At 43.7% G+C, this 15,030-nt stretch overlaps 1 protein-coding gene across 2 annotated transcripts in view; it reads left to right on the forward strand.

Annotated features, from left to right (window-relative positions):
• Positions 1 to 16: 16 nt before the first annotated feature.
• The window catches only part of lias (lipoic acid synthetase), an 18,632-nt gene continuing 3,618 nt past the window's right edge, over positions 17 to 15,030 (forward strand). For both annotated transcript variants that reach the window (XM_055911931.1, XM_055911930.1), the window contains exons 1-10: positions 17 to 341; positions 699 to 874; positions 4,177 to 4,270; positions 4,391 to 4,471; positions 4,971 to 5,127; positions 6,207 to 6,264; positions 10,773 to 10,901; positions 13,836 to 13,981; positions 14,125 to 14,195; positions 14,370 to 14,481. In XM_055911931.1, the coding sequence (XP_055767906.1) occupies positions 258 to 341; positions 699 to 874; positions 4,177 to 4,270; positions 4,391 to 4,471; positions 4,971 to 5,127; positions 6,207 to 6,264; positions 10,773 to 10,901; positions 13,836 to 13,981; positions 14,125 to 14,195; positions 14,370 to 14,481 (1,108 nt within the window). In that variant the 5' untranslated portion in view covers positions 17 to 257. The remainder of the gene's footprint in view (positions 342 to 698; positions 875 to 4,176; positions 4,271 to 4,390; positions 4,472 to 4,970; positions 5,128 to 6,206; positions 6,265 to 10,772; positions 10,902 to 13,835; positions 13,982 to 14,124; positions 14,196 to 14,369; positions 14,482 to 15,030) is intronic.

Genomic DNA, 15,030 nt, shown 5'->3' on the forward strand with positions numbered 1-15,030 from the left:
CCGTGCTACGCGTTTATCAGACGTAACTAAACAATTGATGATGATGCAAAATACTGCGATATATTGATAAATTATACGCCTTTGGTCCCCAGAAAAAAACATCGCATTTAGAATAAATCTGGATATAAAAAGGATCGAGATCAGTTTATTAATTAAGTAGCGGACGAAATTCTTCTTATTTTTTATGCCAGGCCTAAGTACTCGCTCACAGAGAAATGTTTGTCAATGACAGACGCTAGCAAACGTTAGGTAAAGTCATGGCTTTGGTCAAACAAAGTTATTTTATTGCGGGTCGTTTCTCCAGCAACCACCGGTGGTTGAATCCCAAATGCAACAAACATGTAAGTACATCTACTTGATCAGACTGCAACGATATCACTGAAATGTCTCTTCCGTTGTTTTTTCAATGTTTATACTAGCTAGCTAAGTATGGCTAATGCTAACATAACTAGCTCCCTAACTGATTAGATCCTCCTTGGCCGCTGGCCTTGGGTTACTTAGTTAGCCGAGGCATCATGTGTAGCTAGCTAATACGACGTAGTAACATACTAGCTAGGATTCATACTAACCAACTAACGTTAATACGAATCCTTATCTTGTGCTCGATGTCACATGTTTTTGTTGACATTCTACTCTTATTTGTACGAGTATTAACGACTGTCCTCATTGTTGGTAATTCCTATCCGGTCCGTGTGTAGGTGTACGCCGTCAGCGGACTGACCACAGCGGCCAGGTCATCCCAGACACAGAAGGACCGCAAGAAGGAGCTGTCCGATGACGGGCCCGACCTCCAGGACTTTATATCCGGGGAGCTGTCTGAGAAGAACAGCTGGGAGGAGTACAGGGGTAACCTGAAGAGACAGAAGGGAGAGAGGTGGGGGGAATAGAGGTTCCTTATATATATGATGCTTCCTAAATGGTTCTCTATTCCCTATATAGTGCACTACTTAGGCACCCTATTCTCTATATACAATATAGTGCACTACTATTCCCTATATACAGTTTATTTTAATGTAACCTTTATTTAACTAGGTAAGTTAGTTTTAAGAACAAATTCTTATTTACAATGACGGCCTACCAAAACATCACGTGAAGCAGCCACAACTGCCAGTAAGACTGTCCATGATAACTGTCCAGTTTGAGTGTTTGTTGCAGCTCGTTCCAGTTGTTAGCTGCAGCGAACTGAAAAGACGAGCTTAGCCTAGTAATTACCTAGTTAGCTAGCAAAGTCACACAAACTAATTGTGCTAATAAATTGTAGTTTGTTTGTTTACCAGTCCTCCTACTAACTTAAAATCTTTCTAATCAGGTTAAGTATTCTAGTCAGGTTAAGTATGCTTGAATAAGTATCTTTAAATGTGTGACTGCCTTCATCAAGGCTCATCCTGTTTGAATGAGGGTCAAAAGATCAGCTCTCTGACGGCACGGTCATTATGTAATATGTAACCAATCAGCTCTCTGACAGCACGGCCATTATGTAATATGTAACCAATCAGCTCTCTGACAGAATGGTCATTATGTAACCAATCAGCTCTCTGACAGCACGGTCATTATGTAATATGTAACCAATCAGCTCTCTGACAGCACGGTCATTATGTAATATGTAACCAATCAGCTCTCTGACAGCACGGTCATTATGTAATATGTAACCAATCAGCTCTCTGACAGCACGGTCATTATGTAATATGTAACCAATCAGCTCTCTGACAGCACGGTCATTATGTAATATGTAACCAATCAGCTCTCTGACAGCACGGTCATTATGTAATATGTAACCAATCAGCTCTCTGACAGCACGGTCATTATGTAATATGTAACCAATCAGCTCTCTGACGGCACGGTCATTATGTAATATGTAACCAGCTGTACCTCACCTGGTTCAGTGTGAGACTCTGTGACTGTACTGTCTGGTCTCCATCTGTGACTGTACTGTCTCCTCTCTTCATCTGTGACTGTACTGTCTGGTCTCCTCTCTTCATCTGTGACTGTACTGTCTGGTCTCCTCTCTTCATCTGTGACTGCACTGTCTGGTCTCCTCTCTTCATCTGTGACTGTACTGTCTGGTCTCCTCTCTTCATCTGTGACTGTACTGTCTGGTCTCCTCTCTTCATCTGTGACTGTACTGTCTGGTCTCCTCTCTTCATCTGTGACTGTACTGTCTGGTCTTCATCTGTGACTGTACTGTCTGGTCTCCTCTCTTCATCTGTGACTGCACTGTCTGGTCTCCTCTCTTCATCTGTGACTGTACTGTCTGGTCTCCTCTCCTCGTCTGTGACTGTACTGTCTGGTCTCCTCTCTTCGTCTGTGACTGTACTGTCTGGTCTCCTCTCCTCGTCTGTGACTGTACTGTCTGGTTTCCTCCTCGTCTGTGACTGTACTGTCTGGTTTCCTCCTCGTCTGTGACTGTACTGTCTGGTTTCCTCTCCTCGTCTGTGACTGTACTGTCTGGTCTCCTCTCCTCGTCTGTGACTGTACTGTCTGGTCTCCTCTCCTCGTCTGTGACTGTACTGTCTGGTCTCCTCTCTTCATCTGTGACTGTACTGTCTGGTCTCCTCTCTTCATCTGTGACTGCACTGTCTGGTCTCCTCTCCTCGTCTGTGACTGTACTGTCTGACATATACAGTCTGTGACTGTACTGTCTGGTTTCCTCTCCTCGTCTGTGACTGTACTGTCTGGTCTCCTCTCTTCATCTGTGACTGTACTGTCTGGTCTCCTCTCTTCATCTGTGACTGTACTGTCTGGTCTCCTCTCTTCGTCTGTGACTGTACTATCAATACTTTGAACTCACTGACTAGCAAAGAGTAATTTCAGAGAGAGTAGATTGAACACAGGGTTGCAAAATTATTCCAACATTCCCAGGTTTCCCAGGAATCCTGGTTGGAGGACTCCATATGTCCTGCTCATCTCCTCCTGATTGGAGGACTCCATATCTCCTGCTCATCTCCTCCTGATTGGAGGACTCCATATGTCCTGCTCATCTCCTCCTGGTTGGAGGACTCCATATGTCCTGCTCATCTCCTCCTGATTGGAGGACTCCATATGTCCTGCTCATCTCCTCCTGATTGGAGGACTCCATATGTCCTGCTCATCTCCTCCTGATTGGAGGACTCCATATGTCCTGCTCATCTCCTTCTGATTGGAGGACTCCATATGTCCTGCTCATCTCCTCCTGGTTGGAGGACTCCATATGTCCTGCTCATCTCCTTCTGATTGGAGGACTCCATATGTCCTGCTCATCTCCTCCTGGTTGGAGGACTCCATATGTCCTGCTCATCTCCTCCTGATTGGAGGACTCCATATGTCCTGCTCATCTCCTTCTGATTGGAGGACTCCATATGTCCTGCTCATCTCCTTCTGATTGGAGGACTCCATATGTCCTGCTCATCTCCTTCTGATTGGAGGACTCCATATGTCCTGCTCATCTCCTTCTGATTGGAGGACTCCATATGTCCTGCTCATCTCCGCCTGATTCCAGGAATCTTCCAAGTGGGATTTCTACAAAACCTGGGAGTTTTTAGGGAAAGCTACCAGAAATGGTGCACCTTTAAACTCAACTCTAAAGCCCCACCTTATCTCAGCTCTCTGGTCACCATAGCAGCACCCACCCGTAGCACGCGCTCCAGCTGGTATATCTCACTGGTCACCCCCAAAGCCAATTCCTCCTTTGGTCGTCTTTCCTTCCAGTTCTCTGCTGCCAATGACTGAAACGAACCGCAAAAATCTCTGAAGCTGGAGACTCATATCTCCCTCACTAGCGTTAAGCACCAGCTGTCAGAGCAGCTCACAGATCACTACACCTGTACATAGCCCATCTGTAAACAGCCCATCCCAACTACCTCATCCCCATACTGTATTTATTTATTTATTTATCTTGCTCCTTTGCACCCCAGTATCTCTACTTGCACACTCATCTTCTGCACATTTTACCATTCCAGTGTTTAATTGCTAAATTGTAATTATTTTGCCACTATGGCCTATTTATTGCCTTACCTCCCTTATCCTACCTCATTTGAACACACTGTATATAGACTTTTCTATTGTGTTATTGACTGTATGTTTGTTTATTCCATGTGAGATATATTTTTTTTAAATAAATAAAGCTAGTGAAATAAAACTGTGAGTCCGTTGAACACAGGACCGTGTCCGTCCACTAACCAATGTCCTCTGTTGTGATAGGCTGAGACTTCCCCCTTGGCTGAAGACGGAGATTCCTATTGGCAAGAACTACAACAAGCTGAAGGACACACTGAGAGACCTCAACCTACACACGGTGTGTGTGTGTGTGTGTGTGTGTGTGTGTGTGTCATGCAAACCCACTCATCTAGAGAACCTTTTCCAAGTTGGTTTCGTTCTAGTGTTTTCATGTTGTTGACCCGTGTGTGTGTTTTAGGTGTGCGAGGAGGCCAGGTGTCCTAACATTGGGGAGTGTTGGGGAGGAGGGGAACATGGTACGGCCACAGCCACCATCATGGTGAGTTTACTACTCACATATTGACTTGTACATCCGACAACTCAATCACACACAACACCACTGGAAGACAGGCTGATGACTTCTTCACATATAACGTCTAGTGTCACTGACGTATGCATACCTCTCTCTCTCTCTCTGTCTCTCTCTGTCTGTCTCTGTCTCTGTCTGTCTCTCTCTGTATCTCTCTCTCTGTCTCTGTCTCTCTCTCTCTGTGTCTCTGTCTCTCTCTCTCTGTCTCTCTCTGTATCTCTCTCTCTCTGTCTCTGTCTCTCTCTCTGTCTCTCTCTCTCTCTGTGTCTCTCTCTCTCTCTCTCTGTCTCTCTCTCTGTGTCTCTGTCTCTCTCTCTCTGTCTCTCTCTGTCTGTCTCTCTCTCTGTCTCTGTCTGTCTCTCTCTGTATCTCTCTCTGTATCTCTCTGTCTCTCTCTCTCTGTTTCTGTCTCTGTCTGTCTCTCTCTGTGTCTCTGTCTCTCTCTGTGTCTCTGTCTCTGTCTCTGTAGTTGATGGGGGACACATGTACCCGTGGCTGTAGGTTCTGCTCTGTAAAGACTGCTCGTCAGCCCTCTCCCCTGGACCCAAATGAGCCCTATAACACAGCCAAGGCCATCGCTGCCTGGGGCCTGGACTATGTGGTGCTGACCTCTGTAGACAGAGACGGTAGTGACTCGGACATCTCCCTCTGTCTCTCTCCCTTTTTATATATCTCTCTCTATCACTTTCTCTCTCTCTCCCTTTTTATATATCTCTCTATCACTTTCTCTCTCTCTCCCTTTTTATATATCTTTCTCTCTCTCTCCCTTTTTATATATCTCTCTATCACTTTCTCTCTCTCTCCCTTTTTATATATCTTTCTCTCTCTCTCCCTTTTTATATATCTTTCTCTCTCTCTCCCTTTTTATATATCTCTCTATCACTTTCTCTCTCTCTTCCTCTCTGTACTATGTGATGCTAACCTCCTTTGACAGAGATGGTACTTTATAAATTATTATTAAAATTTTTATGTAACCTTTATTTAACGAGGCAAGCCAGTTAAGATCCCCCCCCCCCCGGCCAAACCCGGACGACGCTAGGCACCGCGTTATGGGACTCCCAATCACGGCCGGTTGTGATACAGCCTGGATTCGAACCAGGGTGTCTGTAGTGACGCCTCTATCACTGAGATGCAGAGCCTTAGACCGGTTGTGATACAGCCTGGAATCGAACCAGGGTCTGTAGTGACGCCTCTAGCACTGAGATGCAGAGCCTTAGACCGCTGTGATACAGTCTGGAATCGAACCAGGGTCTGTAGTGACGCCTCTAGCACTGAGATGCAGTGCCTTAGACCGCTGTGATACAGTCTGGAATCGAACCAGGGTCTGTAGTGATGCCTCTAGCACTGAGATGCTGTGCCTTAGACCGCTGCGATACAGTCTGGAATCGAACCAGGGTCTGTAGTGACGCCTCTAGCACTGAGATGCAGACCGCCTCGCCACTCGGGAGCCGTGACTCAAATCTCTCTCTTCATTCTCTGTTGTCTTGATCAATCTCTCTGTCTGTTGATCCATTAGTCTTCCCTCTCCAGGTTCACTTCCTGTTTAGTTCTCATATACACAGGCCAGTCATGGTGTCCACTGTCCAATGAAACTCTTTCTCTGATAGTCTGTTGTTGATGTGAGTCTTGTCTGATTGGTGCTGACGTCAGTGACCTAATGACCTGCCTGTCCCCTGATTGGTTAATGGGTCGTTGTGTTTGACAGATATTGCCGACGGAGGGGCGGAGCACTTTGCCAAGACGGTCTCCAACCTGAAGGAGAGGTACACGCCCAGGACTCATCCATCATCCATCATATATACATCCATCCATCATATATACATCCATCATATATACATCCATCCATCATCCATCCATCATATATACATCCATCATATATACATCCATCATATATACATCCATCCATCATACATCCATCCATCATCCATCCATCATATATACATCCATCATATATACATCCATCATATATACATACATCATATATACATACATCATATATACATACATCATATATACATCCATCCATCATCCATCCATCATATATACATCCATCATATATACATCCATCATATATACATCCATCATATATACATCCATCCATCATCCATCCATCATATATACATCCATCATATATACATCCATCCATCATATATACATCCATCATATATACATCCATCCATCATCCATCCATCATATATACATCCATCATATATACATCCATCATATATACATCCATCATATATACATCCATCCATCATCCATCCATCATATATACATCCATCATATATACATCCATCATATATACATCCATCATATATACATCCATCATATATACATCCATCCATCATCCATCCATCATATATACATCCATCATATATACATCCATCATATATACATCCATCATATATACATCCATCCATCATCCATCCATCATATATACATCCATCCATCATCCATCCATCATATATACATCCATCCATCATATATACATCCATCCATCATATATACATCCATCCATCATATATACATCCATCCATCATATATACATCATCCATCATATATACATCATCCATCATATATACATCCATCCATCATATATACATCCATCATATATACATCCATCCATCATCCATCCATCATATATACATCCATCCATCATATATACATCCATCATATATACATCCATCCATCATCCATCCATCATATATACATCCATCCATCATATATACATCCATCCATCATCCATCCATCATATATACATCCATCCATCATATATACATCCATCCATCATCCATCATATATACATCCATCATATATACATCCATCCATCCATCATATATACATCCATCCATCATATATACATCCATCATATATACATCCATCATATATATATACATCCATCATATATACATCCATCATATATATATACATCCATCATATATACATCCATCCATCATATATACATCCATCCATCATATATACATCCATCCATCATATATACATCCATCATATATACATCCATCCATCATATATACATCCATCATATATACATCCATCATATATACATCCATCCATCATATATACATCCATCATATATACATCCATCATATATACATCCATCATATATACATCCATCATATATACATCCATCATATATACATCCATCCATCATATATACATCCATCCATCATATATACATCCATCATATATACATCCATCCATCATATATACATCCATCATATATACATCCATCATATATACATCCATCATATATACATCCATCATATATACATCCATCATATATACATACATCCATCATATATACATCAATATATACATCCATCCATCATATATCCATCCATCATATATACATCAATATATACATCCATCCATCATATATCCATCCATCATATATACATCAATATATACATCCATCCATCATATATACATCCATCATATATACATCCATCATATATACATACATCCATCATATATACATCAATATATACATCCATCCATCATATATCCATCCATCATATATACATCAATATATACATCCATCCATCATATATCCATCCATCATATATACATCAATATATACATCCATCCATCATATATACATCCATCATATATACATCCATCCATCATATATACATCCATCCATCATATATACATCCATCATATATACATCCATCCATCATATATACATCCATCATCCATATATACATCCATCATATATACATCCATCATATATACATACATCCATCATATATACATCCATCATATATACATCCATCATATATACATACATCCATCATATATACATACATCATATATACATCCATCATATATACATCCATCATATATACATCCATCATATATACATCCATCATATATACATCCATCCATCCATATATACATCCATCCATCATATATACATCCATCATCCATATATACATCCATCCATCATATATACATCCATCATATATACATCCATCCATCATATATACATCCATCCATCATATATACATCCATCCATCATATATACATCCATCCATCATATATACATCCATCATATATACATCCATCATATATACATCCATCATATATACATCCATCCATCATATATACATCCATCATATATACATCCATCATATATACATCCATCCATCATATATACATCCATCCATCATATATACATCCATCCATCATATATACACCCATCCATCATATATACATCCATCCATATATACATCCATCATATATACATCCATCATATATACATCCATCCATCATATATACATCCATCCATATATACATCCATCATATATACATCCATCATAAATACATCCATCCATCATAAATACATCCATCCATCATATATACATCCATCATATATACATCCATCCATCATCCATCCATCATATATACATCCATCCATCATCCATCCATATATACATCCATCATATATACATCCATCATATATACATCATCCATCATATATACATCATCCATCATATATACATCCATCATCCATGCATATATACATCATCCATCCATATATCCATCCATCGTATATCCAAGACGGTCTCCAACCTGGAGAGGTACACACCCAGGACTCATCCATCATCCATCCACCATCCACCCATCATATCCATCATCCATCCATATCCATCCATTATCCATCATCCATCCACCATCATCCATCCATCATCCATCCATTATCCATCATCCATCCATCATCCATCCACCCATCTTACATCCATCATCCATCCATCATCATCCATCCATCATCCATCCATTATCCATCCATTATCCATCCACCATCATATCCATCATCCATCCATCATCCATCCATCATCCATCCATTATCCATCCATCATCCATCCACCATCATCCATCCATTATCCATCCATTATCCATCCATCATCCATCCATTATCCATCCATCATCCATCCATTATCCATCCATCATCCATCCATTATCCATCCTCCATCATCCATCCATCATCCATCCATCATCCATCCATCCATCATATATACATCCATCATATATACATCCATCCATCCATCATATATACATCCATCCATCATCCATCCATATATCCATCCATCATATATCCATCCATCCATCATATATACATCCATCCATCATCCATCATATATACATCCATCCATCATCCATCATATATACATCCATCCATCATCCATCCATATATACATCCATCCATCATATATACATCCATCCATCATATATACATCCATCATCCATGCATATATACATCATCCATCCATATATCCATCCATCGTATATCCAAGACGGTCTCCAACCTGGAGAGGTACACACCCAGGACTCATCCATCATCCATCCATATCCATCCATCCACCCATCTTACATCCATCATCCATCCATCATATCCATCATCCATCCACCATCATCCATCCATCATCCATCATCCATCATCCATCCATCATCCATCCATTATCCATCATCCATCCATCATATCCATCATCCATCATATCCATCATCCATCCATCATCCATCCACCATCATCCATCCATTATCCATCATCCATCCATCATATCCATCATCCATCCATCCATCATATCCATCATCCATCCATCCATCCACCATCCATCATCCATCCATCCATCATCCATCCATCATATCCATCATCCATCATCATATCATCATCCATCCATCATATCCATCATCCATCCATCATCCATCCATCATATCCATCATCCATCCATCATCCATATCCATCCATCATATCCATCATCCATCCATCATCCATCCATCATATCCATCATCCATCCATCATATCCATCATCCATATCCATCCATCATATCCATCATCCATCCATCATCCATCCATCATATCCATCATCCATCCATCATATCCATCATCCATATCCATCCATCATATCCATCATCCATCCATCATCCATCCATCATCCATCCATCATCCATCCATCATCCATCCATCATCCATCCATCATCCATCCATCATCCATCCATCCATCATCATCCATCCATCATCCATCCATCATATCCATCATCCATCATCCATCCATCCATCCATCCATATCCATCCATCCATATCCATCCATCATATCCATCATCCATCATCCATCCATCCATCATCCATCATCCATCCATCCATCCATCATCCATCCATCCATCCATCCTATCCATCCATATCCATCCATCCATCCTGTATCTGAATGACGTATTAAACGTCTTTGTGAATAAATGTTGTTCCATCCAGGAACTCTCAGATCCTTGTGGAATGTCTGACCCCTGATTTCCGAGGCGACCTGGCAGCGGTGGAGAAGATCGCCCAATCAGGGCTTGACGTTTACGCCCACAATGTGGAGACAGTCCGCGAGCTGCAGAGGTACAGGCCCTAACCCTTACGTCACCCTATTCCCTATGTAGGGCACTACAGTTGACCTGTACCCTATTCCCTATGTAGGGCACTACAGTTGACCTGCGCCCTATACAGTGCACTACAGTTAACCTGCACCCTATTCCCTATACAGGGCACTACAGTTGACCTGCGCCCTATTCCCTATGTAGGGCACTACAGTTGACCTGCGCCCTATACAGTGCACTACAGTTAACCTGCACCCTATTCCCTATACAGGGCACTACAGTTGACCTGCGCCCTATTCCCTATACAGGGCACTACAGGTGACCTGCACCCTATTCCCTATGTAGTGCACTACAGTTGACCTGCACCCTATTCCCTATACAGGGCACTACAGTTGACCTGCACCCTATTCCCTATACAGGGCACTACAGTTGACCTGCACCCTATTCCCTATGTAGTGCACTACAGTTGACCTGCACCCTATTCCCTATACAGGGCACTACAGTTGACCTGCACCCTATTCCCTATGAAGTGCACTACAGTTGACCTGCACCCTATTCCCTATGTAGTGCACTACAGTTGACCTGCACCCTATTCCCTATGTAGGGCACTACAGTTGACCTGTACCCTATTTCCTATGTAGGGCACTACAGTTGACCTGCACCCTATTCCCTATGTAGGGCACTACAGTTGACCTGCACCCTATTCCCTATGTAGGGCACTACAGTTGACCTGCACCCTATTCCCTATGTAGGGCACTACAGTTGACCTGCACGCTATTCCCTATACATGGCACTACAGTTGACCTGCACCCTATTCCCTATGTAGTGCACTACAGTTGACCTACACCCTATTCCCTATGTAGGGCACTACAGTTGACCTGCACCCTATTCCCTATACAGGGCACTACAGTTGACCTACACCCTATTCCCTATACAGGGCACTACAGTTGACAAGCACCCTATTCCCTATACAGGGCACTACAGTTGACCTGCACCCTATTCCCTATACAGGGCACTACAGTTGACCTGCACCCTATTCCCTATACAGGGCACTACAGTTGACCTGCACCCTATTCCCTATACAGGGCACTACAGTTGACCTGCACCCTATTCCCTATACAGGGCACTACAGTTGACCTGCACCCTATTCCCTATACAGGGCACTACAGTTGACCTGCACCCTATTCCCTATACAGGGCACTACAGTTGACCTGCACCCTATTCCTTATACAGGGCACTACAGTTGACCTGCACCCTATTCCCTATGTAGTGCACTACATTTGACCCGGGCCCATAGGGAAGAGGGGGCCGTTTGAGGACGCAGACTGTAAAGCATGGCTATACTGTTAGGACCCTGGCCAACATACCTCTACCTGTCTGTCTGGTCTCAGAATACCTCTACCCGTCTGTCTGTCTGCTCTCAGTGTACCTCTACCCGTCTGTCTGTCTGGTCTCAGAATACCTCTACCCGTCTGTCTGTCTGCTCTCAGAATACCTCTACCCGTCTGTCTGTCTGCTCTCAGAATACCTCTACCTGTCTGTCTGGTCTCAAAATACCTCTACCTGTCTGTCTGTCTGTCTGGTCTCAGAATACCGCTACCTGTCTGTCTGGTCTCAGAATCCCTCTACCTGTCTGCTCTCAGAATACCTCTACCCGTCTGTCTGTCTGCTCTCAGAATACCTCTACCCGTCTGTCTGTCTGCACTCAGAATACCTCTACCCGTCTGTCTGTCTGCTCTCAGAATACCTCTACCCGTCTGTCTGTCTGCTCTCAGAATACCTCTACCCGTCTGTCTGTCTGGTCTCAGAATACCTCTACCCGTCTGTCTGTCTGCGCTCAGAATACCTCTACCCGTCTGTCTGTCTGCTCTCAGAATACCTCTACCCGTCTGTCTGTCTGCTCTCAGAATACCTCTACCCGTCTGTCTGTCTGCTCTCAGAATACCTCTACCTGTCTGCTCTCAGAATACCTCTACCTGTCTGTCTGCTCTCAGAATACCTCTACCCATCTGTCTGTCTGATCTCAGAATACCTCTACCCGTCTGTCTGTTTGTCTGGTCTCAGAATATCTCTACCCGTCTGTCTGTCTGCTCTCAGAATACCTCTACCCGTCTGTCTGTCTGCTCTCAGAATACCTCTACCCGTCTGTCTGTCTGCTCTCAGAATACCTCTACCCGTCTGTCTGTCTGCTCTCAGAATACCTCTCCCTCCTCTACCCGTCTGTCTGCTCTCAGAATACCTCTCCCTCCTCTACCCGTCTGTCTGCTCTCAGAATACCTCTACCCGTCTGTCTGTCTGGTCCATCAGGCTCTCTCTCTCCCTGACCTGTTCTACTGTGAACCAATGAAAGGAAACCCCTCCAACTGTAGCCTGGGTTCCAATCTGTTTCTACCATCGTTCCACTGCTCGTCATGACTCAGAGTACAAGGAGTGGAATGTTAACACAACAGCTTCTGGATTCCAGGCTACTTCCAATTTTATTTTTCTTCATGAATTCCCCAGTAAACCGCATTTAATTTTTCTCCCTTCCCACCCATGGTGCAGTACACTTCCTGTCCAACAGGAAGGGGAAAGGAGACGGTGTGAACTCCGTGTGAAGGAACTGTCTTTGTTAAAGAGACTGTAGTACCAACCCCGACCAGCAGGTGGCAGCAAAACGTCTCTTATTTATAGAAACATGACTGTTGTACCACGTACATAGTGAGACGGGTGTCTATCCTAGAAAATAACTTTCATATAATGGACTCTGGTCCAAATTAGTGCACTTCATAGGGAATAGGTTGCCATTTTGGGACTCAAAATTATTTAAATGTTTGCAGTTCACCTAAATACAGATCGGTAGAGGACCAGAGGAAATGTACAGTCTGAATATGTAGTCCATAACTTACTGTACGACGTTTGGATAATAAATCATTTATATTTTATTTGAGTAAATAATTGTTTTATGACCTCTCAGACATGTACGTGATCCGCGGGCGAACATCGACCAATCCCTGATGGTCCTGCGTCACGCCAAGGCCGTCAAACCAGACGTTCTCACCAAGACCTCCATCATGTTGGGTCTGGGAGAGACGGACCGACAGATTTATAACACACTGACCGGTACACACACACACACACACACGTCTGGGAGAGACAGATTTATAACACACTGACCGGTACACACACACACGTCTGGGAGAGACAGATTTATAACACACTGACCGGTACACACACACCAGTAACGGTATTGTTGTTGTTTACAGAGCTGAGAGAGGCAGGAGTGGATTGTCTAACACTGGGACAGTACATGCAGCCCACCAAACGCCACCTCAAGGTACAGCACACACACACACACACACACACACACACACACACACACACACACACACACACACACACACACACACACACTGTTAATACAACACACACACAGCTAACCACCCAGCCAGCAGGATTTCAGTTCAGAATAACCGTGTGTGTGTGTGTGTGTGTGTGTGTGTGTGTGTAGGTGGAAGAGTATGTAACCCCTGAGAGGTTTGGTCACTGGGAGGAGGTGGGGAAGGAGTTGGGATTCGTCTACACAGCTAGCGGACCCTTAGTACGCTCCTCATACAAAGCAGGTATGACACACGGACACACACACACTACAAATCAGAGTTGATTCATTCACCCCCTCATAAATATGAACTCAGTCCATTGAAGAAAAAAAATATATATATATCTCACTCTTCTCCTCTCCTCTCCACCCCTCTCCACTCTTCTCCTCTCCACTCCACTCTTCTCCTCTCCACCCCTCTCCTCACCTCTCCACTCTTCTCCTCTCCACCCCTCTCCACTCCTCTCCACTCTTCTCCGTCCCTCTCCACCCCTCTCCACTCTTCTCCGCCCCTCTCCACTCCTCTCCACTCTTCTCCTCTCCACCCCTCTCCTCTCCACCCCTCTCCACTCTTCTCCTCTCCACCCCTCTCCACTCTACTCCTCTCCGCCCCTCTCCACTCCGCCCCTCTCCTCTCCACTCCGCCCCTCTCCACTCTACTCCTCTCCGTCCCTCTCCACTCTTCTCCTCTCCGTCCCTCTCCACTCTTCTCCTCTCCGTCCCTCTCCACTCTTCTCCTCTCCACCCCTCTCCTCGCCTCTCCACTCTTATCCTCTCCTCGCCTCTCCACTCC

The sequence above is a fragment of the Salvelinus fontinalis genome, unplaced genomic scaffold (assembly GCF_029448725.1).
Source record: "Salvelinus fontinalis isolate EN_2023a unplaced genomic scaffold, ASM2944872v1 scaffold_0107, whole genome shotgun sequence".
In the NCBI taxonomy this organism is placed as follows: domain Eukaryota; kingdom Metazoa; phylum Chordata; class Actinopteri; order Salmoniformes; family Salmonidae; genus Salvelinus; species Salvelinus fontinalis.